The sequence below is a fragment of the Myotis nattereri genome (genome assembly GCF_964212035.1).
Source record: "Myotis nattereri genome assembly, chromosome: 2".
Taxonomy (NCBI): Eukaryota; Metazoa; Chordata; class Mammalia; order Chiroptera; family Vespertilionidae; genus Myotis; species Myotis nattereri.
The window spans coordinates 123604868-123632715 of record NC_138076.1 but is presented as its reverse complement, the minus strand read 5'-3'; the positions used below and the strand labels follow the sequence as shown (position 1 = coordinate 123632715).

At 46.0% G+C, this 27848-nt stretch overlaps 1 protein-coding gene across 1 annotated transcript in view; it reads left to right on the top strand.

The window, feature by feature from the left end:
• LOC308513848 (maestro heat-like repeat-containing protein family member 1) overlaps positions 1-27630 on the top strand; it is a gene marked incomplete at both ends in the record, with an annotated part of 45692 nt that extends 18062 nt beyond the window's left edge. Inside the window, 21 exons of the mRNA XM_081083949.1 lie at positions 2738-2854; positions 3082-3126; positions 5519-5678; positions 6168-6220; positions 7043-7150; positions 10567-10683; positions 13737-13859; positions 14170-14322; positions 15040-15165; positions 15826-15941; positions 16205-16340; positions 17825-17938; positions 21290-21394; positions 22366-22501; positions 22960-23057; positions 23620-23769; positions 24835-24989; positions 25244-25376; positions 26018-26202; positions 27017-27154; positions 27363-27630. Of these exons, the coding sequence (XP_080940075.1) occupies positions 2738-2854; positions 3082-3126; positions 5519-5678; positions 6168-6220; positions 7043-7150; positions 10567-10683; positions 13737-13859; positions 14170-14322; positions 15040-15165; positions 15826-15941; positions 16205-16340; positions 17825-17938; positions 21290-21394; positions 22366-22501; positions 22960-23057; positions 23620-23769; positions 24835-24989; positions 25244-25376; positions 26018-26202; positions 27017-27154; positions 27363-27630 (2736 nt within the window). The remainder of the gene's footprint in view (positions 1-2737; positions 2855-3081; positions 3127-5518; positions 5679-6167; positions 6221-7042; positions 7151-10566; positions 10684-13736; positions 13860-14169; positions 14323-15039; positions 15166-15825; positions 15942-16204; positions 16341-17824; positions 17939-21289; positions 21395-22365; positions 22502-22959; positions 23058-23619; positions 23770-24834; positions 24990-25243; positions 25377-26017; positions 26203-27016; positions 27155-27362) is intronic.
• Positions 27631-27848: the final 218 nt, after the last annotated feature.

Sequence of the window (27848 nt, the reverse complement as noted above, 5' to 3'; positions counted from 1 at the left end):
TGGGAGGGCAATTGCTGTTTTGAGAACTTGAGGTGTGGTAAGATGGAGAGGGGAAGGTTTGGGTGAATGAAGAGAGAGGTAAGGCCCCCTTGCCAATCTAGTTCTGGCCTCAGACTTCTGCCCTTGGGTTACATTTGGGCTTGTCAAAACCTGAGAAAGGTTTGAGAAGTGGAAAGGTGGTTGCTTCCTATTTTCTGAGCTTTTTCTGTGGGCAATACTGTGGTGAGCCCAGTAGGGACATGGAGCTCTGAAAGATATTAATTTTGCTCCCAGAGAATCTACAGTTTGGTTAGGGAGAGAAGTCCTGAAACATCACATCTTGCATGAGAAGATATATATATATTATCAATATATGCCTATCTTTTCTTTATATACATATATATGTAAATTCTTTAAAATTTTTATTCAATTACAGTTGATATACAATATTATATTAGTTTCATGTGTACATCCTAGGGATTAGACATTTATTTATATAACTTATGAAGTGATCACCCCAATAAATCTAGTGTACACCCAGCACAGTTATTACAAAATTATTGACTATGTTCCCTGTGCTGTACTTTACATCCCATGACTATTGTATAATTGCCAATTTGTACTTCTTAATTCCTTCACCTTTTCATCCATCCACCCACTCCCCTCCCATCTGCCAACTATCAAAATGTTTTCTCATTCTGTGAGTCTGGCTCAGTTCTGCTTGTTCATTTATTTTGTTTTTTAGATTCCACAACTAAGTGAAATCATATTGCATTTGTCTTTCTCTGTTTGACTTATTTCACTCAGTACAACACCCTCTAGCTCTATCCATGCTGCCAATGGCCAGATTTCATTCTTTTTAAGGGTTGAGTCATATTCCATTGTATATATGCACCACTTCTTCTTTACCCATTCCTCTATTGATGGACATGTAGGTTGCTTCCAGATCTTGGCTATTATAAATAATGCTGCAAGAAACATGTGGATGTATATGTCTTTTCAATTTAGCGTTTTGGGTTTCTTGAGATAAATATCCAAAAGTGAAATTGCTGGGTCCTCCTTTGGCTCTCCGTATAGTCTTTGTTTTAAAGTCTATTTAGTCTGATGTGAGTATTGGTACTCCAGCTATTTTTGTTTTGTTACCATTTTCATGAAATACCTTTGCCATCGCTTTATTTTCAGTCCGTGTATGTGTCTTTTGACCTGAAGTGACTCTTGCAAATGGAAGCATCTTGTGTTCTTATCCATTCAATCATTCTATGTCTTTTGATTGGAGCACTTTATTTTTTTTTAAATATATTTTATTGATTTTTTACAGAGAGAAAGGGAGAGAGATAGAGAGTTAGAAACATCGATGAGAGAGAAACATCGATCAGCTGCCTCCTGCACACCCCCACTGGGGATGTGCCCGCAACCCAGGTACATGCCCTTGACCGGAATCGAACCTGGGACCTTTCAGTCCGCAGGCTGACGCTCTATCCACTGAGCCAAACCGGTTTCGGCTGATTGGAGCACTTTATTCATTTGCATTTAAAGTACTTGTTGATAGATATGTACTTATTGCCATTTAATGATTCATATTTTTGATATTCCTTTCTTCTTCTCCTTAAAGAAGTCCCTTTAACATTTCTTGTAATATTGGTTTGGTGTTGATGAACTCCTTTAGCTTTTTCTTGTCTTGGAAGCCTTATCTCTCCTTGAATTCTAAAGGACAGCCTTGCAGGTTAGAGTGATTTTGGTTGTAGGTCTTTGCTTTTCATCACTTTGAATATATCTAGCCAGCAAAGTTCCTGTTGAGAAATCAGCTGGGAGCTCCCTTGTAGGTAACGAACTGTTTTTCTCTTGCTGCCTTTAAAATTCTTTCTTTGTCTTGAACTTTCTGCATTTAATTATGATGTGTTTTAGTGTGGGCCTCTTTGGGTTCATCGTGATTGGGACTCTGCACTTCCTAAACTTGTATGTCTATTTCCTTTACCAGGTGAAGGAAGATTTCTGTCATTATTTTTTCAAATAAGTTTTCAATTCCTTCCTATTTCTCTTATCCTTCTGGCACCTGATGATACGAATATTAGTATGTGTGCTATTGTCCCAGATGCCCCCAAACTATCCTCATTTTTTTTTTGCTGTTCTAATTAGGTGTTTTCTGCTACCTTACCTTTCAAATTGATGACTCAATATTTTTTGAGAAACCTTCTTTTTAAAAAGCTCTTCAGACAGGGCTGGAGACAGCAGAGACTGTTTCAGTTCTGGATCACACAGAATAGGGGAACAGAAGAGTAGGGGAGCAGTGGTTTGGGGTACCAAATGCATGACAATAGCATCATCCCTAAAAATACATTCCAGAAGGTCCATGGAAAGCTTGGAATCTTGAGGGATTTGTTCCTGGCTTTCACTAGAAAGGCCAGACCATGGGACTTTCCTGGACTCAGATTCTCCCCCAATCCCACACTCCTGCTAATTTTCATATCTCTGGGGAAATAAGGTGAGGGCAAGGTAAGTACTTAGAGTTCTCCAGGGAGGTGGTGGGAGGGGAAGCAGTTAGAACTTCAGGGCAAAGTACAGAAGTGGTCAGGGTTAGTGGCTTGTGGTCTGTCATTATTGAGAGCCCACTGTAGAGTCTCACTGGGTTTAGTGTCAGGAGATCTGATCCCCTCACCTGCCTTGGTCCTCTGTGTCCTCACCTGGATTATGAAGGGTCACACTGGTAGTCCCTGACATTCCTTTCTGTCTTGTCATGTGATGGTCTGTGACTCCACAGGTGCCGAAGGTCCTTGTGCACTTCATTGAGATGCTGGGTCAGCATAACTACTTGGCTTTGCCCCAGGGGAACACTCTAATCAGCTTTGTCATCAAGCTTGTGGAGTCTGAGTCATCAGTGAGCAAGGGGCTGGGCAGGGAGGGGACCGAGGATGGGAGCACACCTCAGGGGATGGAACAAGAGGAAGGCAGGGTTGGGAGCAGGAGGGAAACAAGAGGGTATGCCTGGCACATGTGAAGGGTCTTTGGCCTGTAAAACCCTAAGCAGTGAGCCAGGGAAGGCCCTGAACCCAAGACTTAGGTAGCATTGGTTTTAGATTTAAATCTTTCCCTTTCTCATTCTAGAATGAAGAGGACATCCGAATAATGTGTTCCAGAATCCTACAGATGGTATAAACAGCTAGGGCCAAACAGACCTCTCGTTTACTCCTCCCCTGGCTCCCCAGATCACTACCCTGACCCCGGCCCCACCCCCAACTACCTCACACCTTCCCCCTGCATCAGATGCCTTGTGGTGTCTCTGTCACCTCAGCCCACCTACATTTCATTCCATACAAGTGCCTGGGGTTCCACTGAGAAGTGCTCAGTGCAGCAAAGGAGGGTCACGGGGTGTGGATCTGGAAGCCAGAGTCTGAGTCCTGATCAGCCAGTTTTCTAGCTGTAAAATCTTGAATAACTTGTTCTCCCAGCCGCAGTGTCTTCTTTTATAAAAAAGGGGGTGATTATATTTCCTGACTGTTCTCAGCAACCTCCAGGGATTCTGGGAGGCTCATATGAACTGATTTGCATCAGCACTGAGGAAAGGGCTGTGTTGTGGGAGGAAAAGGACTTTAGATTTATTCTCCCTCCCTGTGAGCTCTGCCTCCTGACCTTCAGCATGTCTCTGACTCTGGAAGGTTCCTCAATGAAGGTGATTACAAGTCACACATTCCAAATTTCAAGAAGTCCTCATCTATCAAGTCAACTTATGCCTGCTATAATTTTAATCAGGACCTTGGTTATACTTTTCCAACCTGAAGTGAGGGGTTGGGGGTGGGGGTGGTGGGGAGAGAGAGAAAGAAGAGGAAGAGGAGGGAGAGAATGAATATGAATGGGTTAAGGGGGCTCTGTATACAGGCCTCAAATACTCAGTTCGGAAAGGGAGACAAGGTCTTGGGGTTGGAGACTGATGACGGGCTGACTTGGGGCTTGGCATTGAAATTCTTGCCACCTCTCCTGCCAGGTATCTTTGCCCAAACTGGTCACATTGGTGTGTGAGCCCAACAACATCTTGGCCTTTGTGCCTCTGTGTAAGGCAGCCACACAAATGGCTCTGAAGGTCCGTTCCCTGGGCCAGGTTCCTTTCCTCAGCAGCTTTCACCAGGATCGTAAGTACAAGGGTGGGCAGCCTGTGGAGAGGTGCTCACTGTGAAATTAAGTCTGTTTGTGGGCATGGAGTGTTGGAGTTGGGGGCTGACTGAGACACTGTAGGGGTGATGGGTGTGGGGAAGAGGATGAAGAGGATGCTGGAGGCGGGGTTGTAGGTCCCATGCTTGGGCCATGATGGGAAGAGTAAGGCAACTACTTAAGGCCATTTGGCCTCATGAATGTAAAGGGGATGCCTCTCAAAGTCACAGTTCCTTCTTGCCTTCACTCCTCATTATAAAACACTTGATTCAAGATGTACAAACATTGTTAATTACAAAGTAATGAATACACACACTCCTGACCCTTAGTTCTTCCTTTGCCCTAATTCTGAGCCTCACTCTGTGCTCACCCCATCCCTGACCTCTAACCCCAGTGGGACTTAGGGTTAGAGTTAGGATGTCTGTTCAGCATATCATTGATGTGTGTGTGTTTTTTAAAGGCTGAAGTTGTAATGGTTTGTGTTTTAGTCTGAATCAAAATGTCACAGCCCCCGTGGCATTGACACTGATGTTCCCTCTCCTCTTTGCTCTTTCTCCTCCTCTGAAGTACTGATGGGGAGCTGCCAGTGGAGGCTGGGGGTTGAGCATCCTGAAGTGTGCACTGACTCTGCCCTCTTCTTTTATCCTCTCTCTAACTTAGCTACCGAGTACGTTTCCCCTCAGAGACTCCTGACCCATCTTGTGGTAAGTGATGCCAGAATGAGTTCCACAGTCATATATTCTTCCATCCACTCATCAACCCACCCATCCATCCACTTATTTCACAAAGAGCTGGTTACTACTTTGTCTCAGGCATTATGCTGGGTATGGAATAATGAGATAGGGGCCAAAGAGCGTGGAGGAGGGACCTGGGAGTATAGTGGTGAGGCCTTGAGATGAGGATGTGGGCAATGGGAAAGGCCTGCCTTTCTCCTATGTGGCCTTATTGTAAGCTGCTCTCTGTTGACAGTGGACAAGCCCACATACCTTTCTGGATCTCTGTGTTGAGTTTCTCTGTTAGCCCAGACATTATGTGCTAGACATTATGCACACTTGGAATGACAGAGGTAGACCTCCCCTTGAGGTGTTCACAGACTTAGTGGGGAAGACAAGTGTGGGAATAGCTATCTATAGTCTAGTGTGACAGATGTACTAATAGATGAATACATAAGGTGCAACGGGACTTAGAAGAGCACCAGGCTGACTTGGTCAGCAGGAGGCAGGAAGGCATCACAGAAGAGGTGATGTTTCCAGAGCATCTGGGAGGATGTAGGAGTTCAACAGGTGGCAAAGAATGGGCAGGGCCTAAGCTCCAGCTCTACCATTCTATGGATTTGCTTTCATTTTCTTTGTTCTCTTCTTTTAAATATTTTCTCTGCCTTCTGCTTGCTTCTCAGATGTGTTCCCGGAAGCCCTACAGGGAAAAGGAGTTTGGTAGAAGCTCTCTGAGGCTATTATCTGCCCTGCATCCTATCACTTCTCTGCATCCTGTTAGAAACCATAGTGTTGGCCAGCTGTGGAGGAAGGAGATCCCACAGATGTTGGAGATACTAGATGGTAAGGGCTTGGTTAGCAGGGAGAGGAATGAAGCTGGGACAGTGGCCAGACTCAAAAAGAGATGGTGTCCCGAGGTGCAGGATGGACCTTCCTTGGGGTGAGGAGAACTGGAACCAGTCTCTCTGTCCCTTTGAGGTGCTATTGGATGGGTCTGCTTTTGGGGGCAATGTTGTGAACTGTGCAGAAACACAGTCCAAAGTTCTGTGGCTCCAGGGTTCCCAGAATGACTCATGCACTTTCTTATGGGATGGGCAGAAGATCAACGAAGAGTGTGGGCTTTGGAAACAGACAGACCAGTTTTGTATCCTTGCTCTGACACTGGTCAGCTGTGTGTTTTTGACCTTTGGAAAGTCATTCATCTTCTGGAGCCTCTGTAAAGTGGGAGAGCAGTTTCCTTGTAGGCTGAGAGCCGCATAGTACTTAAATGTTTTCTTCTCCCTGGCTGGGACCTTCCGGTTGAGTCGGTACCCATGCTGTCTCCTTTCCTAGATCATACTGAGAAGAGCCTGAATCAGGAGGAGTGGGAGGACAGGCTGTTTTGCGTAAGCACTCCCCAAGACCTTTCTCCCTCCACACTTGCCTTCTTTCCCATCTTCAGGAACCTGAGGGAGGATAGCCCCAAGCCCCCCAGAGACTGAGGCCATGATGAAGGGCCTAACTGCTCAAGCAAACCTCTTTCTGTGGTCCCCTTGCCGCCTGGCCTCTGCCTCAGAGTATCTGACTCTGTGCTAAGTCTTGAGCCCCCTTCCATAACCTTACGACCCTATATCAAGAGGGAGTAAGGGAAAGGGCCCTAGCTGTATGTCCTTGGGCAAGGTATTTAACCTTTGCATGTCTCAGGGTCTTCATAGGTTAAATGGAATTAACTCCTGCCTTCTAGAATTAAAAATGATGATATCGGAGAAAACGTTGTAAATTGGAAAGGGCTTCACACATGTAATTGGCATTACCATCATTGTCACTGTATTATCATTCTTCAGTCCTAACTCCCACCATGTGTTTCACTTCTTTATCCATATTTACAAGCCATAACCCCTGTCTCTTGCTTCTTCTTCTTTTTTTAACAAAAAATATATTTTATTGATTTTTTACAGAGAGGAAGGGATAGAGATAGAGAGTTAGAAACATCGATGAGAGAGAAACATCTATCAGCTGCCTCCTGCACACCCGCACTGGGGATGTGCCTGCAACCAACGTACATGCCCTTGACCGGAATCGAACCTGGGACCCTTCAGTCCGCAGGCTGACGCTCCATTCACTGAGCCAACGGGCTACGGCTCTTGCTCCTTCCTGACCCCACTTTTGTGGGGCAGAACAGCCTACCACTGACCTTTGTGGTCCTCTTCTCCCTTCTTCTTCCTCAGTTTTTGAGTCACTCTTTAGTGGCTATTGATGATGACCGCTGGCAGGAGCAACTCATCAGAGCCATCTTGGAGAGGATGTGTTATTTCGGCGATGATGGTGATGAGAAGGTTTGTCTGAGTTTGTGGTGGTTGCAATCGGGGGGCGGAGGGGTGCGTTGAAGGTGGAGGATGGTGCTGAAGAAACCTGGTGCTCACACAGGTGGCTGAGGAAATGTGAATGAGTACAGGCCTTGGGGAAAGAACAAACCAGTGTTCCTGCATCCTGGGAATCAAGGGGTGGAGAGGACCACAAACTGGTCGTCACACTGGCATGACAAAAATATCAAAGTGTCTTACTTTTGCTTAGCCTTTTAGGCTTTATCAAGAAGTTTGCCATCGATTGTCTTCATTGAAATCTCCTAATATTCTTAATAGAATGGAGCTTGTACTTGGTGCAGTGGAAAGATTGTTGATTTTAGAGTCCTATTTAAGCAGTCAATTCAAGTAATATTTGAGGGCATCCCATACACTGTGCTTCATGTTGGGAATACAGAGTTGAGGAAGAAATATGGGCTCCTTTCCTCACAGAGTGCAAGGTTGGTGGTGGTGATGGCCTGGGGTCCTGCCCTGGCTTTTCCATGTGCTCCCAATTCAGTCTTGATAAAGTGTCAACAATAAAGATTTTTAAAATATTAGCCTAAATAACCTATAGCTGTGGTCATCCCTACCTTGAAGTTGAAGAAACACAAGCCAGGAGGATTTAAAATCTTAAGAAAATTATTGGTAAAACTGACACCTGAATCCAAGTTTTTTTCTTCCTTCCTTCCTTCCTTCCTTCCTTCCTTCCTTCCTTCCTTCCTTCTTTCCTTCCTTCCTTCCTTCCTTCTTTCCTTTCTTCCTTCCTTCCTTCCTTCCTTCCTTCCTTCCTTCCTTCCTTCCTCTCCTGAGGATATTTTCCCATTGATTTTTTAGGGAGAGTGGAAGAGAGTCAGAAAGACAGAAATATCTAAGTGAGAGAAACACGTCAATTGGTTGCCTCCTGCATATGCCCTGACTAGTGACCAGGCCAGGGAGGAGCCTGCAACCGAGATACATGCCCTTAACTGGAATAAAACCCAGAACCCTTCGGTCCGCAGGCCAACACTCTATCCCCTGAGCCAAACTGGCTAGGGCCTGAATCCAGGTTTCTTGATTTCGATTCCTATTTTCCTGTCACCAAGAAATACTTTATTTTAGCTCTGGAGGTTTCCAGGAAAGAGGCCTTATTTCCAAGACGGTTTGCTCTCTCATTATTAACAGTACTTATGAAGCACCTAGTGTATGCACATCTTTGTGGTTGGTAGATTAGGGGTACAAAATGAAGCAAGCGAGAATTCTGATCTTTTTAATTCAGTTATTTAAAAGGTGCACTAGCCCTAGCCGGTTTGGCTCAGTGAATAGAGCGTTGGCCTGTAGACCGAAGGGTTCCCAGGTTCGATTCCAGTCAAGGCCACATACCTTGGTGGCAGACTCCACCCTTTCTTGGGCCCTGGTCAGCGCGTGTGCAGGAGGCAACAATTAAGGTGTCTCTCTCACATGGATATTTCTCTCTGTCTTTCCCTCTCTCTTCCACTGTCTCTAAAAAAAAATCAATGGAAAAATATCCTTGGGTGAGGATTAAAAACAAAGTGCACTAAATGCCTAGAGCAGAGCAGACACTGAGCTGGGCCCAAGGTATTCATGTGAAACCAGCCTCTGCCTTCAGGAAAGCATCATCTGCTTGAGTGAATAGACAAGAAAGTGGGCAATTATTCTAAGCCTGTAGCTATCAGGGTGGAAATATGCACTGTGTGCTTGGGAGCAGGGAGGAGGCCTGAGGGGCCTGGGCAGAGCAGCTTTGTCAGAGGCGATGCACTGTTTAGGTTTGCTCAAGACTGTTGATGTTAGTGCTGAAAGTTCAGTGTCCGGGGAAGCCCTCAGTGCTGGGCAAAATGGAAAGATGAGTCTCCTGCGGAGGAGGGGATAAGTCTGGGAAGATGAGTAGTCTTTGCCAGTGAAGCAGAAAAGTAGGTGCCATAGGCCAGGTTTAATTGATGCAGAGCCTAAGGTGAGGATTCTTATCAAGTGACTTGGCGAGGAAATGCTCTCAGGAGAACTTGTGATAGAGTGAAGGACACAGGATAGGGGAGAGGAGAAGCCAAGCCAGGATGTGGCCTGATCCCATGGGGGCCCTGGATGGAAACTGCCCAGTCTATCCTGCCTGGAGACAAGTGAGGAGGCTTTTGTACCCTTTGCCCCCCAGGTTGTTTGTCATTGGCTCCAGGTTTCCAAGGTTGGTCCTGTGCAGGGAGGGGAGAGAGAACAATGCAGCGCCTGAGCATCTGGGGTAAGGAGGCCCCAGTCACCTCAGGACAGTTCTCCCCCAAGGCTGCAGGGAGTAGCTGTTCAGAAAAGTTCCTGCAGCCAGTTGAAGGGAAGGAACCCTGAGGTCTGGGCAAGGCACCATGAGCATCTGCTAGAGGGGAAAGGATACCCATAAGAGGGGGAGCTAAGGCATTCATTGAACAGCAGGAATGTCCTGTTTGCCTACTGCCTCAGGCACTGATAGCAATGGGCAGAGTAATGAACTGGGTAGACACTGCTCTTGAGCTCCAGTCTCACCTGAGATGTGGGGTTGGTGCAAGTTGGGAAGTAACGAAACAAATCCACAGACAAGATGAGTGATCATGATGAAGTCCTGAAAGGAGGAAACAGGGTGATGAGCTGGAGAAGGACTTCGGAGGTCAGAGCAGGCTCCCCGAGGTGATATCTGAAAGATGAGAATGAGACATTTTTAAAAATATATATTTTATTGATTTTTTACAGAGAGGAAGGGAGAGGGATAGAGCGTTAGAAACATCGATGAGAGAGAAACATCAATCAGGTGCCTCCTGCACACTCCCTGCTGGGGATGTGCCTGCAACCAAGGTACATGCCCTTGACCGGAATCGAACCTGGGACCCTTAAGTCCACAGGCTGAGGCTCTATCCACTGAGCCAAACCGGTTTGGGGAAGAGAATGAGACATTTTGAAGAGCCTGGGGAAGAGGGTTCTACACAGAGAAAATGGGGAGTGCAGAGACCCTGAAGAAGGGAGTGGTGAGTCCACACAGTCTGGTATTACAAGGTGGGCAGGATGGTGTGCAGTAAGCAAGGATAAAGGCCACTGACATTCAGAGGAGGGGGAAAGAATTACATAAAAGTACTTCTTCAATTATACAATTTTGGTTTTAAAATTATGCAAGTTTAAGGAACTTTTTAATTTCCAAGCTGTAAGTGGGAGGTATGGGGGTCAGAGCAAGTTCCCAAAGGATGATGCCTAAGAGGCTGAGACATTTGAAAGGCAGCTTTCTCTTCGCTGTAACTTGAACCCCTGCTCTATAGGATCACTGCCTTATCCAGATGCCTCTAGAGAGCAAGGGCCAGGGTGGAGGATGGGGCTGTGGGCAAAGGTGGTGGCTAGTATAGGAAATGCTGCCCTCCCCTCATTTCAAGCTCTGGGTGACCCTGCTCTCCTTCCTTTCCTAGGCTTTTCTCTATAAATTCTTTGGCTTCGCCCTGTGGACCTCAAGAAGTGAGAAACTGGTGAAGATGATGCTCTCTGCCATCCTTCAAACTTCCCATGAAAACGTGCAGGAGAGGGAGGTGAGGCAGAGTGCATTGGCAAAGCATTTTCACGTTGAGTCAGGATGGCAAGGTGGCTAAAACTTGGGCCTGGCAAACCAGAGCACCTGGGTGAGAGTTCCAGCTCTGCCACCTACTAGCTATGTGCCCTTGAGCAAGTTACCGAACCTCTCTGTGCCTCAGTTTCCTCCTCTTTAAGACAAGGCTATGGTACCTTCCTGATAGGATATTTCTTTAAAAGATTTATTGAATTTTAAATAATTTTATATTTAGAGGAAAGTTGCGAAAAAATCCCAAAGAATTCCTATTTATTCTTCTCCCAGATTCCCAAAATATAAATGTTTTTCCATGTTTGCTTTATCATTCTCTTTCTCATACATTACATAATTTATTTCCTAGCATTATTACTGTATTTTTTGAATCTGAAATGAAAGCTGCAGTCATGAAGCTCATTTACCCCTAAATACTTTACTGTCTACTAGCTAAAACTAAAGATATTCTCTTACATAAGCACAGTACAGTGATCAAAATCAGGAAATTAACATTGCTACACCACTGATATCTAAATTATAGACCCAGTTTGAAAATCATCAATTGTCCCATCAATGTGTTTTAGAGCAAAAGAAAATTTTTTTTTTTTTATTCCAGGGTCTAATTCAGAATCAAGCCGTGCATTCAGTTGTCATTTGTCTTTATTCTTCTTTAATCTGGAACAAGTTCCTAATCTTTATCTTTCATGGTCTGGACATTTTAAAAATGCACAGACCACTTATTTTGTACAATGTCTCTCGGTTTTGGTTTCTGTCATATTTCATCGTGATTAGATTCAGAGTGTGCATTGTTGGTGGAATACCACAGAAGTGATGTGTGTTATAGGATGGTTTTTGAGGATTAAAATGTAAAACCACTAAGAGCAATGCTGGTACATAAGCACTCTCTACTTGCTGATTACTGGTAGTGCTGGTGTTCATGCCCTAGGACCTCCCTCTCCAGGGCCCTTCTCCTGCCAGATTCTCAGAGCATCCATCAGCTCCACGATCAGCAACAGGTATTTACTAAGCCTGAGTTGCAAACAGTATCAATGAGGAGAAAGACATATACAGGAAGGAAACGGCTAACTATACTCAATGGCCTTCTAAAGGCTACATGAGCAGTCATTGTGGCATTGAGGCTGGCTGGGACTTGGGTTGGTTGGGGCGAGTTTAGGAGAAGGAGGGAGGCAGGTATTCCCGGTTGACATAACATTCTGAGTCAAGATTCAGGATCAAGACTTTGGGGACCACATCTAGAGAACAGTCAATGGTCTAGTCGGAATGGAGTGCAGAGTTCTTTGATAAGGAAGTAAAAGTGACCTCTTGCTAGCACTTGGGAACAGATTGAATACAGAAGATAAAGTTGCCGAGACCGGTTTGGCTCAGTGGATAGAGCGTCGGCTTGTGGACTGAAAGGTCCCAGTTTCGATTCCGGTCGGGGGCATGTATCTGGGTTGCTGGCACATCCCCAGTGGGAGATGTGCAGGAGGCAGCTGATCGATGTTTCTCTCTCATCGATGTTTCTAACTCTCTATCTCTCTCCCTTCCTCTCTGTAAAAAATCAATAAAATATATTGAAAAAAAAAAAGATAAAGTTAAGAGGGGAAAGGGCCTCTGGGATGATTCTTGGGTTTCTGGTCCAGTGGGAGGAGAATGGTATCCTTCCCTAAGGCCAGGAACCCAGGACAAAGGGGGAGGAAGTACATGTACTTAGTTTTTGACTGGGAGGGGTTGGAGTGTCAGGTGGTCATGTACAGAAGCATGTAGACCAGGAACTCAAACCTGGGCTTCGTGTCTAGATTTGGGAAACATATTTTCCCTGATTGTTAAATGGGGACGACAATATTTACCACAATGTATTAGTGAGGATTAATCAAGTAACATGTATAAGGCTGGTAAACATTAAGCACTGATGTTCTGATGATGTCAGTTATGATGATGATGTCATATGATGATGATGACCAGAAGGAGTGGTAGCCATGGCTAAGGGAGGACATAAGAAGAGGGACAGAATAGAACCCCCTTCTGATGCTCCACTAGTCCCTCTTTTCTAAAGAGGTAAATCTTTCCCTTTATCTACCTGATATCCAATGGTCTACAAGTCCCACTAAAATTTCCTCCCTCTCCAGGATCTGTGTCCTGGAGCCTGTCACTGTCCCGAGGGTCCCTCCATCTGTCTGCTCTTGCTGCAAAGTCGAATGGTGGCCCTTCCAGCACAAATGAGCCCATTTGCTAACAGCTGGCACCTGAATGTCTGCTTGAGCATTTTGTTAGCTCTGTGCCCAGTCATCCTTGTTCAATAAGCTCTAGGGAGAGACTCAGCTGACACTGAAGTCAAAAGGACCTGCTATGAGGCTGAGGGGTTAAGTTAAAGACTGTTCCTGGCAGGAACCACAGAATCCCCAAGTCTTCATGCTTTTGACTCTCTCTAGGTTGTGATTCCCAAACCTACTGGCACTGACAACATTACCACTGAGTTGTTTTGCCATGATCTCCCACACAACACATTCAGAAACTCACTCTTTTCTCTCTTTCTTCAACGTAGACAATCCTCTGTTTCACCTGCCTGTTTTGGTCAGAGTTACTGATGTTTCCTGTTCTCCTAATCTAGAAATATTGGCATTCTCTGCAAGTCTTCCTGTCTTCCATCTCCTCTCTGACTAGCTATCCAATCCTGTCAGCAAGGTGCCTGGGATTTGTTCTTCCTTCTGTTCCCTCCTCAGAGTAACCATTCTCTGAATTCCTAGTGCCTATAAAAGCATTCTCAAATGTACAGGGTTAGGTTTGACAATACCAAGAGTTTGTAAATCTGTGACTATGATTTTTCTTAATAATTTACTTCTTCAATTACTTCTCGCAAAGATATTTGGTTTTCCACCTGGATTTTCAGTACTTCAAACGTGGAGAACCAAATCTCCTTTCCATTTCTTTCCTCTCCTTCCCCTTCCCCTTCCTCTATGTATATCCTGCTTGTGGGGGAACATAGCATGTGTCTGGCTCACCCCGAACTGTGGCATGGGGTTGAGGCTCTCTTTGTTACAGGGCATTGCTGTGGCATTCAGCATCGTGTCCAAGAAACATCTGAAGACAGTCCTGGAGCAACTGAAAGTGTATAGTGCTGTCCTCACTGACAAGGAGTCATCGTCCATCCTCACACTGGCAAAGGTGATGTCATTCCCAGGGTGCTCTACCAGCCTCCCATACAAATCCTTCCAAGGCATCCCCATCACTCCAGCCTCCCATTTCTCTGAGGCCTTGTGACTCATCTATAAATGCTTCTCTTTCCCTGGAAACAACTGTGGGAACGTTTCATCCTTGATCCTTTTCTCTTGCTCTGCATTTCAGGCCCTGGTATCACCAGCTACATGCCCACCCTGTCCCCCAAGCTGCTCGCCATCCCACAGTCCCATCTTCTTTCCCAAATCGTCTGAGCAACCTTTTCCTCTCTGAACCTGTTTCCCCCTTCCCCCTACAGGAACATCAGCGAAAGGAATGGGTGCTTGTCTGTAACACCATCTACTTAAGCTATAGCAAGATTATTTTAGAGAGCAAGGGAGATATTTTCATGCATTTCGATGCCGTGCTGGCTTTGATCCTGCAACACTACCACAACTGCATTTTGGAAAAGGTATTTCCTGCTTACTCTACTTCTCCAGCTTTGCATTTCTGCCATGTCCTCTCTTACCGCCCAAGAAAAGATGCTTGGCCTTAAATGGGAGTCAGGGGCTAGTACAGTGACTTCTCCCACATTTTAATCCTTTCACTTAATCCTGCTACTTGGAGACTCTAATTGGCCCAAGGAGGAGACCACAGTAACTTTAGGTCTGTTTCACAGTGTGTCCTTCCTACTGACAGAGCTTCGTAACCTGCCATTGAGCTCTTCACTGCCCTCTCTGATGAAGGGATGAGTAAAACCTAAATTCCCTAGTGTTTGTAGGAAGAAGCATTCAGGAGAGGCAGCGGAGTGGCCATACTGCTCTCCTGCCTTTGCTATGTGTCCAAAGCATGGGTCCCAGGGTTGGAGAAGAATCCCTTTCCATTCCCAAGTCAGTTATCTTTTGGTAAAACTTGTTCAAGGGAAAGACAATACCTTGAGAGACCAGGAAGCTTGATGTGTCCTAGTTACAGAGTAACATGAGGGTGGCTTCAGAAGGGGGTTGGTGAGAGGACTGGCTCTCTCCACCACAGGGATGCACTGGTCTACCCTCAGAGGGAAGGTGCAGAGCATCAGCCTAAGGAAGGCTAAAGAAGGCTTAGGTCCTCACCCCGCAGACTGTGTAGGTAGTGTGCCCTGGCACAGATCCATTGCCACCTTGGAGAACCCTGAGCATACTGGTTCATTCAGGATAAGGCCCTGAAGCTGGATTACCTGAATGCCCTCATCATACTGACAAAAGCCCTGGGCAGGCAGCAGCACGTGGCCTTTCAATTCAAGTTCCCCCACAAGCTGGCAATTGTTTCCATCATGCTGGTAAGTATCTTGCAGGAGGATGGAGGCCGGAATGCAGAGAGGAGGGAGGATGGGTCCACAGGGAAACCATTGGTGGCACTCCTAGGCTGGAGCTGAAGGTAAAAGCCCAGATTTTCTAGTTTCCTTTTCCCGCCTTAGTGTTCCCTTTGCCATCCTCAAGGCTGGGGTGAGTACTGTAGGGAAGGTGTGGTGGGGAGTAGGAGAGAGGTGCTGTCCTCAGAGCCTTTGCAAGTCACTAAACATTCTAAATTCCACCTTGTTATGAACACAGCCTGGAGTGGGAGGAGGCAGAGGCAAACAGGAAAAATATGTTCACCATCCTTTTGGTGTGTGTGTGTGTGTGTGTGTGTGTGTGTGTGTGTGTGTTAGGACCTAATCAAGGAGGAGCCATTGAACTCCATTTCCAGCTCTATTAGACAGAAGGCAATGAACATCATCAATAACTTCAGGTAACAACACACCATCCACTCTGTCTTCCTTGACCCAGTTCTATTGCAGGTCTTTATTCCCTAGTTGATCCCCCCTCTTAGTTTCTGCTTCTGCTTCTAGCATAAGGGAATAGTAGAAATTTACTGGCCAATATCTGCCACTTCTTTTGGCCAAGAGTTTTTGAATTGGATTTTCAAAGGACCTAGTAGAGATGGCCTTCTTTCTCTGTAGGCACTTGCTGTTAATTCTGCCTTAGGCATCCTTTTGCTTTCAGCCCTGTCCCTGATAGGCACCTCCATCTCCATCAGTGATGTCCCGTTCTCTCAAAAGCTCTGGGGAACTAACAAGTAATAATATATCATCCCAAATTAGCAGTACCCTTTCCTGTAATAGTCATTCCTCCTCTCTTTCCCTAGTTCCTTTCTTTCCATCTTCCTGGCTCTTTTCACCCTTTCTTACTGTTACTCCCTTTCTTCTTTTAATACCCTTTCTTCTGATATCTTCCTCTTTCTTCCTCCGACTTATTCCTCTGTCTCCATCACTCTGTCTATACCCTTTTCAGTTGTTATTCCTGAGCACACTGGTTACACTTCTTCTCCCTGGATCGTAGGATGCTCAGGCCCCTCTTAGAGATAGAAGAAAGAGTAGAGCTCCTGGGAACATGCTTCAAGAGTGTGTTCTGCCTGCCATCCAGAGAAGTGTTACGAAAGGAGGCATCTAGTCCCAAGAAGGGCCAGGCCAATGTGGTAAGTAACTCTTTGATGTTTGTCTCTCTGGTCTCATTTTTTATTTTTTTTAAGAGGTTAGGAACTATAGGTTTGGCAGTTTTATGTAATAGTCTTCTGCCTTCTTTAATAAAAACACAAAATCATTGGAAGGAAGCCCTCCTGTGAAGAAGAGGTTGTAGGTCATGTAGTCTGAACACTACTCCTGAGATCTAACTTCCTCCTTCTACCCGCTGATTACCACTGCCACCACTTTAACACTCTGGCCCAAAGGCAGACACTTGATCCTTCCCTTTATAACTGCTGTGTGATTGAAACGAGACTAGAAGGTTCAAATATGATTTTACTAACGGTTGACAGGTAAGTAAAGCCAGGAAATCCCAGGAGCAAGCAATCAGAGTCTATTTCTTATAGTGCCTGCAGTGTTTCCTTAAGGAAGGAAAGAGAGATTCAGTTTTTAATTTATATTCACATATTTAATTCCCAGGAATTCTTTCATGTGTTCTGATTACACCTTTATCTTGCCTGGTCGTTCTTGTTTTATTGATGCCATAGTCTCTTGAAATGTTTTTGAAGCTATTAAAAAGAATTTAAAAATACAGGTTTCTATTATTTACCAAATTAGCTTGATTTTCTTTACGGTCAGTTGGTTTGTTCATCTTGGGCCTCCTTTTATCCGATTTCTGGTAATCCTTATTTTTTAGTTCACAGTTATGTCATGAAGGAAAGACTGGTACATATAGAAAAGGCGGAGGTGGGTTTTCTCTGGCCTCCCTCAGTGTGAATCTGCTTTGGATGAGGAAGTTATTTTCACAGGATTTCCCTGTGTTTGGAGCAAGCTGGGAGTTCCAGCTGCCCTGTACAAATAGCTTTACACCTAGGTAGGTTTCTTCCGAGTATTTTATTCCAGGGAGAGCTGCCTTTCTTTTTCTCCCCCCTGATTTTCAGTTTTTGTGGCTGGGATCTATCACAATGTTGCTCTGGTTCTCCCAACAGGCCCTACGTTTAGAAGTCCTCCTTGGCAGATCACCTACTCTCTTTATAAGGCTTTGGGCAAGGCCACTTGGTTCATTCAAGGATAAGAGGGAGAAACCCACTGTCCTAGATTTTGTGAATCAGTTACTCTGCAGACAGCCAGGCCAATCCTCCTCCCACCTGGAGCCAGTCAGCCTGTCAGTCCTGGCTGCTTACTGAAGCTGTATCCCTGGGACCAGAGTCCCAGCTGAGCTCAAGTTAGGGAGTGGGGATGGAGGAGGGGGGTAGCTATGTTGCAGGGGAACTCCCAGTCCACCAGGACAAACTACACACCAGGCAGACATTTGTGCTCTGGTGAAACAACAGAAGAATTAATTGAAGTGAATGATGGGCCAGTAGTGCTTGAATGTAGGGAAGTTTTTGGAGCAGGCTTTCTCAAGGAAGGCTGGGACAGCCAGAATGCTGAGCAGTTTAGAAGGAGGGTTGGGGCTGATAGGTCGGTAATTTTTTGAGTTTCTTTTCCCCCTCAGGATCTGTTGGAGGGAACCATGCAATCCCTCCTAGGACTAATGGAGACACTTATTGTTGAGATGCCCACCCGGATCCAGAACTGCTTGCAGGTTCGTGGGAGGAAGCCCCTGAACGTCAGTTTATTCATTTCCTAGAACTGCCATAAATAAATAACACACGAAGTGACGTCAAACAACAGAAATACATTCTCTCAAGTTGTAAAGGACAGAAGTCCCAAATCAAAGTATTGGCTGGTTTGGTTCCTACTGGAGGCTCCGAAGGAGAATCTGTTCAGTGCATCTCTCCTAGCTTCTGGGAACTCCTGGCAACCCATGGTATCTCTTGGCTTGTAGACATATCATTCCAATCTGAGCCTCCATTTATTTTCACAGGGCATTCGTGTGTGTGTGTGTGTGTGTGTTTGTGTGTTTCTCTTCTTTTTTTTAAAAAAAATGTTTTTATTGATTTCAGAGATGGAGGGAGATGGAGAGAGAGAGAGAAACATCAATGACAAGAGAGAATCATCGATGGGATGCCTCCTGCACAACCCCACTGTGGATTGAGCTCACAACCCGGACATGTGTCCTTGACTGGAATCCAACCCAGGACCCTTCGGTCTGCAGGCCACCCTCTATCCACTGAGCCAAACCAGCTAGGGCTCTTAATAAGGACAGCAGTCATTGGGTTAGGACCCACAAATCCAGTATGAGCTCACCTTAATTTGAATCATCTGCAAAGACCCTATTTTCAAACAAGGTCACATTCTGAGTTTCTGACTGGACATGAATTTTGGGGGGACACTATCGACCTGGTGTAGTTGGGAACAGACCAGGAGAACTGTCTAGGAACTGCTTATTTTCACAGTCAGAAAAACTAAGAAGTAGAACTGCTGATGAAATTTGGGTGCAAAGCTTTTAGGGAAATGATAATAAGGGCTAAGATCAAATAACTAATATTGGTCTTGCCTTTAGAGGAGAAAGCTTCCTCCTTCTTCCCCTTCAGCCATAGCTGTGGCCAGCTTCTCTCTCAGCTGCCCACTGCTCCCACATAGCAGTTAACAGTTCAAAACACAGGCTGGGGACTGCCATACACTATGGTTCCAGATGGTGGCTCTGCTGTTTGCTGTATGGTCTTGGGAAGTTGTTTAACGTCTGTTTGCCTCAGTTTTCTCTTGGAAACTGGAATGACATAGAGCACCTAGTTAATACAGTCATTTGGTAATCGAGTGAGGTGTTTACAAAGTGCTTGGCTCAAAGACGTGAGGTGCAGGTACAACTGATTTGCCCATTTTAAAATTGTCTTTTTATTGACTTGATGTACTCTATGCTACTGTCATTGGGATACTTGGCTTTCTCCTGAAATTGCTATTCCCCAGTTACCACAGGGAGTTCAAGACTTCTTTGCAGTTCCTGTTGTTATTAAAATATAGGTCACTGAGGACTATATTCAGAGTATTGCGTTTAAAAGTTACTTGAAATATTTTTTTCTGTATGATTATATTGTCAATTGATATAATTTTGACTTGTTTGTCTTAAATTTTAGGGCTTTTCTTTTACTTAACTGAAGGGCTTGATGATATAAAGATTTACATAGTTAAAAACTTGCTAGTAAAACCATGTAAAGCTTTACTCAGAGGATTTTTGCTCCCAAGCTGATCCTCTTAACCTTATTCGCACTCACCCTCTATAGATAACCGTTTTCATTAACTTCTGGTTTGTCCTGCCTGTTTTTCTTATTGTGAAAATAAGCAAATCTCTGTTTATGGTGTATTCTTATTTCCCTTTCTGTTTTACACAGTCGTTAGCACATTCTGTTCAGTGCTCTTGGCCTTGCTTTTTTCATTTATCCTCATCAGTTCACAGATATATTCCTTTTTTTTTTTTTAATATATTTTATTGATTTTTTACAGAGAGGAAGGGAGAGAGATAGAGAGTTAGAAACATCGATGAGAGAGAAACATCGATCAGCTGCCTCCTGCACATCTCCTACTGGGGATATGCCCGCAACCCAGGTACATGCCCTTGACCGGAATCGAACCTGAGACCTTTCAGTCCGCAGACCGACGCTCTATCCACTCAGCCAAACCGGTTTTGGCGATATATTCCTTTTTTTATGGTTTTATATATTGTGTGCATGTAATATAGTTTATTAAATCAGTCCTCTATGGATGGATGTTGGACTGCTTGTAATTATTTTGCTACTGGTTTTCTTCTTAACTTTTAAATTTGAAAGGATTGTAGATTCACTGGGAGTTGCACAAATATTACATAAAGCGTCTATTAAAACCACGGAATTTCCTTGCCAGTATTGCTCAGTGGTTGAGCATTGGGCCATGCAGCAAGAGGTCACTGGTTCAATTAACGGCCAGGGCGCATGCCTGGGTGGCAGGCTTGATCCCCATTGAGGGGGTTTGAGGGTGTGTGCAGGAGGCAGACAATAAATGTTTCCCTCTGATCAATGTTTCTCTCTCTCTCTTTCTCCCTCTCCTTTACTCTCTCTCTAAAATCAATACAAATATATTTAAAAACACAAAAAAAAACCAGCGAATTGGTGTTGACACGCCATTTTAAGACATAGACTTTATTCAATTTTCAGCAATTTTTAAAAATTGATTTCAGAGGGGAAGGGTGAAGGATAGAGGGAGAGAAACATCAATGATGGGAGAGAATCATTGATTGGCTGCCTCCTGCACACACCCTAATGGGGATGGATCCTGCAACCCGGCCATGTGTCCTTGACCAGAATCAAATCCAGGACCCACCGCAGACCGATGCTCTATCCACTGAGCCAAACTGACTAGGGCAGGACGTGTTTCTTCTGGTCAGTGTAGCATCAGTGTTCTTTTGAGTTGGTTGTGGATTTTTCACCTGCTACTCTTCTTCTTTTTCAATTATATATCATGGTCTGTGTGGTTGCATCATTGTCAGATTGATGACTGTAGATTGACAAGTAGCAGTGGTATTTAGTACCCATAATTAACCAAAGGTGAGACACTTTTCCATTGTGTTTCATGTGAAACCATTTATAGTGATATTTTTCAAATAGATTTACACACACTTTACTCTGGAATCTGTGAATACAGTGACTGTTATTTTTTATCACCAAGTTCTTTTTCTACTGAAGAATGGGAGGCGGAGGGTAGGAGAACTCAGAGGTATGTTGAATCACTGAAGTGAATAGAGTGGATATATTTTGAGAGCCACTGTTGAACCTGAAGGAAGGGGGTTGGAATTGAGGAGATTTCTATCACCTAGACGAAGGGAAAATATGGGGCTGGAGGATTTAATACCGCGTATACTTGATAGGAAAGAGGAGAGAATGAAACCTCTGGTGCCAGACCCACATATAATCTGCCTCTTGGCAAAAGAGGTCCTGCTGTCAGAACTCTTGTCCTAAAACTTTGTAAAAGCCAGGTTCAAGAATATCTTTCTGTTCTCTGGGACACAGATGAATGGGCATCTCCTTTCATTATCTTCTTCCTCCAGCTTATGGATCCTTGGCTCAATTCCCAGAAGGATAACGAGCGGGAACGGGCCATGTGGTGTGCTGCACGTATTTTGGAGTTTACAGCAAAAATGGAGGACTTCAATGTGAGTGGGAGGCGGCCGTGGAGTCTGAATTATCATACCCTGTCTGGTTGCCCTTATCCCTACCTTCATCATATATATTACCCAGCCTCAGTCACTCATTCTCATCCTCATTCTCCCTGGCCCATACTATTTTCTCTTGTGGATCCCATCCTGTTCTCTCCTTTTCCCCTTCTGTCATCTTCTACTTGGTGTTTTTCTCCATCCATCAGTTTTATTTCATCCCACTTGGTTCAGTCTGATGTTATTTGTCTGAACAAGCAATGACTAAACACTCGCCTTGTGCCAGGCGCTGTGGTAGGTGCTATAGCGAATACACAGATGACCAAGATAGTTTCTGACTTCATGAACCTTACAGTCCACTGGGGAGAGAGGCATGCATAGAACAAACTTAAAGAGAAGGTGATAATGAATAGATAAACTGAATATAGTGGGATTAAAAGATCAAAACAAACAATTACAAGTTGAGGGGGCAGGGAATGCGTCATAGAGAAGAAGGCATTGAACTAGACTTGACAGATGAGTGGGGTGTCAAGGGGCAAAGATGGGGGATAGAGTAAGGTAATTATAAAACGATGACCTCTGATGTCCTTTATGGCCACAACTCATCTATCGAATTCCATTCCCATTAACCTCACATAGTCTCACCTTTCATGTCTCTGGTATATGCATTTCCTCCTCTGAGTTCTTCCTGTGATTGCTCAGCCTAAGGCAGGGGTGGGCAAACTTTTTGACTCGAGGACCACAATGGGTTCTAAACTGGACCGGAGGGCCGGAACAAAAGCATGGATGGAGTGTTTGTGTGATCTAATATAAATTCAAAGTAAACATCATTACACAAAGGGTACGGACTTTTTTTTTTTCAGTTTTATTCTTTTCAAATGGGCTGGATCCTGCCTGCGGGCCATAGTTTGCCCATGGCTGGCCTAAGGGAATGGCTGGGATAACTTGTGACTTCCAGCTTCCTTCCCCAGATGGCAATTGAATTCACCCGGCTGGGGCGCCTGGTAAAGCTGCTGGCCATGCGCTGCCAGGACCCAGTGGACAGCATCTGCTTCCTGTCTTCCAAGGCTGTGTATCACCTCTACTGTATCCTCTTGAAGAAAAAGCGTATGAGGAGCCTGCTCTTACCCCTCCCCCTCCAACCACACACTTAGGCCTGGCCATCCCCACACACTCATCCCAAGACAGTGAGGGCCAAGAAGCTGCCTGAGTACCTCATTTCCATTGAGGAACCTACCCCCAAACATTTACAGATAATCTCTTGGGAAAAAATACCTACATAGGAAATACTTCTTTAGAATTAGTTTCTTCTTTTTTGGCTCAACCCCATCCTTTTATCTAATTCTATCTCTGCTCGGAGGCAGGCAAGATAGTTTGTTTGTCTTTTACCTCAGCTTCCACCATTTCTTATCTTAATGCCCATTCCTCTACTCCCAGCCCCAAAGGACATACATAGCCCCAAGCTGACTGAGTTCAGTAGGAGCTTTGGGCTAGAAGGTGGGAAAGGGGGAGTTTCACATGCCTTCTGAGTGTCTGAGAGGTGGGGTCGGGTGTCTCTGTTTCAGAGATGAAGAAGAAAATAGAAGGCTTGTGGATAGAAGAGGACATGAATGAAGTCTATAGTGCCAACTTGTTCTATAACAACACCTTTAAAATTGCCGAGGTGAGGGAGCAGGACCAGAGACAAAGTGAGGGAAGCCTGGGCGTCTCATTTACAGGCTGTAATAGACTCCTGGGGTGGGACTCCTACCCTGTCTCTCTTCCCATTCTGTTACTGGATGTGAACTTTTCCTTTGGGGGAAATTTTCCTATCACATGCTACTATTTGTCCCCCCTTGAGCATCAATGGTCCTGATCCTTGTCTTCCCCTGTCCCCCCAGAAGCATTTGCTTCATGCTAATGCTGCTTTGTGAGCAATGTGTAGACTCAGAGATGTCACTGAGGATCTTAGCCCCAGCCCTCCTCTCCTGGGGTTCTGCTCTGCACCCCCTGACCTCTGAGCCCCACATTGCACTTGAGTCCAGTGTTTCCTCCCTTCCATCCCCAGGACTCTGTCCCCAGGAAAGGGTCTTCTAGGAGTTAGGCAGACAGCACAAGCCTAGGACAGAAGCACAGAAGCTCCCAAGAGAAGCCCTCCCTCACCAGGAGGAATGGCACAGGCTGTCTCGGGCAGGGGGAGCCCTGCATCCAGACTCATCGCACCATGTGATCCCACCCTGTTGCAGGCCTTTGCAGAGTACTTCACCCAGAGGCAGCTCACCAACCTGGTGCTGACATCCATGGAGGAGCTGACGGGCAGCAGGGCTAACGTGTCTCTGGCTGCAGCCCAGTTGATGAGCGCTGTCATGAAAAAGCGGGGCTCAGATTTGATAAAGGTAGTATGGTGCTGGGTGGGAGCTCTGGCCTGAATGTCAGGAGCACTGGCTCATGTCCTGGCTCTGTTACCAAGCAGCCAAAGGGCTGTAGCCAAGTCCCTCTCCTCTACTGGCTTTAATTCATTCACTTCTAAAATGTAGTCTTGCACTACATTTCCTCTGTGGTCCCACTGAGCTCCGACATTTGTAATCCTGAGCTTGTAACTGCAGTGCCTCCTATCTGGGCGGCCGATTCCTCAGTAATGACAGCCATGTGCAGGGGTGTAGGCATTGTTGGGGGACTCACCCCAACCTGCTGGGGTGTCTGGAGCTTAGACTTCTGTGAAGGGGTAAGGCTGTGGATTGGAAACAAGGAAGTTCACAGAATGACTGACCTATGCATAAATGTTCTTTTAAGCTAGCATAAATATGGGAAGGCCTAGCATTTAGAAATCTGTTCCTCACATCACTAAGAAAAAAACAACTTTAAAATCGGGTCACATAGTACTGAGTGGCCATCATCCCCTGTCATGGGCTGTCCACCCCCTTCTCTCTATGAATCCCCAGACACCGGTTGCCTTCACTCATTTATGTGACTGCCGTGGCCTAGGTACCAGAAATGGGCGGGCACCATGACAGTCCTTGAGATATTACAATGAAATGGACTTCCCAGAGGTCCATAGTTTAGAGCTCTGAGCACCAGATGAGAACCCTGTGGTCTTTCCACATCCAGTGCCACTGTCCCTGCAGTTTCAGGACTGGAAGTTGACCTTAGCTGGGGGGAAAGGCCTGAGTGCCTCCAGGGCTTTGGCTTTCTTTCTGGAGGGTCTTCTGTCTCCTGAGCAACCTCAGACCACCTCTCTGGACATTGGGGCTCTGGACAGGCATTTGCTCTAGTGGGCCTGGCCCGAGCTCCCTTTTTGGGCCCTGCTGCTCTGGCCTTTGGCACCCCGCAACTCTTCCTTGAGAAGAGAGTCAGGGACAGGATTGCAACTATGCCTCTTGAGTTTGAGGACTCAGTAGAGAGGGAGGAGGAAGGAAGGAAGTAAAGAAGGACTGACGGGGTGTTCTGGCTCTCCCCTGCAGGTGGAGGAAATTGTGGCGGGCATCCTGGAAAGGCTCAAATTGCAGCTGGATCCCAACACAAAGGAGGAGACCCTTCGGGCCCTGTGCTTGCTGGCAGGCAACAGCACCCACAGCGTTGTGCCCCTGCTGCTCAACAGGCCCCTCCCTTGGGATAGGTACCTCTCCCACACCCAGGAGCACACTCCATCCCAGTAAACCCTCCCCTGCTCCAAGCCAAGCCCATGTTAAAAATCACTGCACAACGATGCATTCTTCTTGATGCCAATCAAACTTCATATTCTTTGGCCAAGTCCTCTTGGGCCTCACTCCCTCTAGAACCGGAGAACTGGCCTTTCATAGGCTCAAGACCAGATTGGTACTAGAATATGATTACCAGGGCCCATGACATAGCTGTCCCTGGCTCCTGCAGAACCATTCTGGCCGTGTGGAAGGTGTTCGGCACCGAGCGAGAGACCACAATCAACGTCCTGCAGCTGCTGATAGGCATCCTGGAAAACCACTCCACAGAGGGCACGACGGAGCAAGCCCTGCAGCCCGTGGAGGTCAGCATGGGAAGGGCGGGCGGGGGGCGGAGGACTTATGTCTGGGACTTGCGTGCAGAGGCGAAGATTAAAGGGCACCTGTCAGGTGCGAGCAGTTGTTAGGGAGCAGTGAAGAGGAGACTGTTAACACTGGACTCATGAATACTGCACATACGTTTAGTACTTTAACTTTGTACATCCAAGAACTGCATGATGTAGAAAGTGCAGGAATCAATCCCATTTCATAGACAAGGAAACTGATGTTCAGTGTTAATCAGCTTTTCTATCTCCTGAGTTTGTGTCTGGCGCCCATATTTCTGGGGCCTGGCCAGGGGCATGCGGTGCTGGGGCAGAGGATGAAGTTTGGTTGTCTGAAATTGGGTGGCCCAATTTATTTTCTGCTGAAAAATTAGAGTTGGTTCCCTTTTTGTTTTTAATGTTTGTCAATAAAGAGAGAGCAGATTACATGTGTGTGGCCCCTCATTTCCCCAGGATTGAGCTGTGGGCATTCAGTCTTTGAGTGCTTCTTAGAAACCTCAGTCAGAGTGCACTGTGACCTATGGGCAGTGACAGGGAGGGGCAGTGTGTGGGATTGTGGGACCATTTCTGTCTTTACCAGACCTAGTCAATTCTGCTTCCTCCTTTCCACGTGTCCTCCCCAGGCGGCGTGTGCCTTGTGTGAGATGCTATCCGGGACTCTGTGCCGGGAGGCCATCCTGGAACTCTACCCCCGGCTATTGCTGGCTGTGCTATGTCATCTCTTCTGGGTGATTGAACAAAATACCCCCCAGAAGGTGGTGGTCTACAGGAAGGATGGGGGCTTAGGCAAGGCCTTTGACTCCAGTAGGTAAGCCTAACCCTGGTGTGATGGAGAAATGAGACTAGTCAACTCCAGAGGGCCCTGGACAACTGGATGCCAATCCCCTAGGGAAGCTGAAGAAGAGACTGACAGCAGCACAGAGCTGGAATGTCGGTGTGGGTGCCCCAACATCACGTGCTGGAATGTTCCCACGTGTTTTGAAGTTTCTCGTTATCCTTTTCCTTGCATGCACTCCTCTGCTTCACCCAGCGGTTCAGGTCTCTGTTCATGACTCGGCCCATGAAAGATTCAATTCTCTCCATGCAGCTGTGGCCATTCGAATCTGGATCACCTCTGGCTTAGCTTTGTCACTAACTGCGCCATCTCATGGAAGTTACTACTGCAGTTTAGGGTGTTGAACTCCTAAGTAAGCGGTTGTCAGACCTTTTTAAAAAACCTCAGGGTATTCTATTCAAGTGAAATCTTACAGTAAAAAAATAAAACCAGTAACCAGAGACATTCTGGTTAGGTGGGTGTGGAGGTGAAGAGGTATCCTAACCCTGCTACACTCTGGAGAGCTGAATTTGAAAGCTGTGGCACTAGCACATCTCTATAGTCTCTTTTACAAGACTCTGTGGTTGGATGAGCACCAAGGTTGAAGGGGTGAGCAGACACAATTGGAGATGGGTTTCAGAGAGCCATGGGTTTTCATCAGCTGGAAAGCAGGATCCAGCTATGCACCAGATCCAGATTAGAGAACTGTCTCCTGGCTTGCCAGGACAAGGATGCAAACTAGGGCATAACACCTTGTCCATCCTTCTGTTCCTTTCTTTTCACAAACCTCGTGACGACGGGCCTTCAGTTGTGCCCTGGAGGTGGTGAAGCTTGTGTTGTTCGCAGCCGCATATGATGGAGTGGTGGTCTATGCAGATGAGCATAAGTGCTGGGATCATCTGTCCTCCTCTAAATTTTACTACATAGGCATCATGGACCTGACAAGGTGGGACCATTTCCCCAGCATGCCCAATACCACTCTAGCCCCCAATCCCAATTTTCAAATACAGCAGACTTTAACCCTCCCTTGCTCATCTCCCAGACCTCAGCCTTCACATTTTCCCTGTTCTGTGCATACTGTTCCCTTGCCACCTCCCCTCCACCACTGCCCACTCCCCACCCAGCAACTCTTGGCTTCCTCTGCCCCACCCCAGTGGCATTGTGAAGAACTGTGAAGTAGTCATGCTGCACCGAATTATGAAGCTTGCCAAGACCTTCCTTGACAGCGGAGATAATCATCGGAAGATCTTGGCCAGGGCCGTCTATGCACAGGTGAAAGCCTGGAGGGAGGACCACAGCCCTAGCCATTCATTTCCTGTAGCTGAGGAACATTTAACAGAAATGTTAAATAACTTGCCCCAGAAAGTGGAAAGAATAGAATTGAGTGGGATTGCTTCCCTGCCACTTCAGAGCCTGGTTTAAAAAAGACAGGTGAAGCCCTAACCAGTTTGTCTCAATGGATAGAGCGTTGGCCTGTGGACTAAAGGGTTCCCTGTTCGATTCCAATCAAGGGCATGTACCTTGGTTGCGGGCACATCCCCAGTAGGGCATGTGAAGGAGGTAGCTGATCAATGTTTCTCTCTCATCGATATTTCTAACTCTTCATCCCTCACCCTTCCTCTCTGTAAAAAATCAATAAA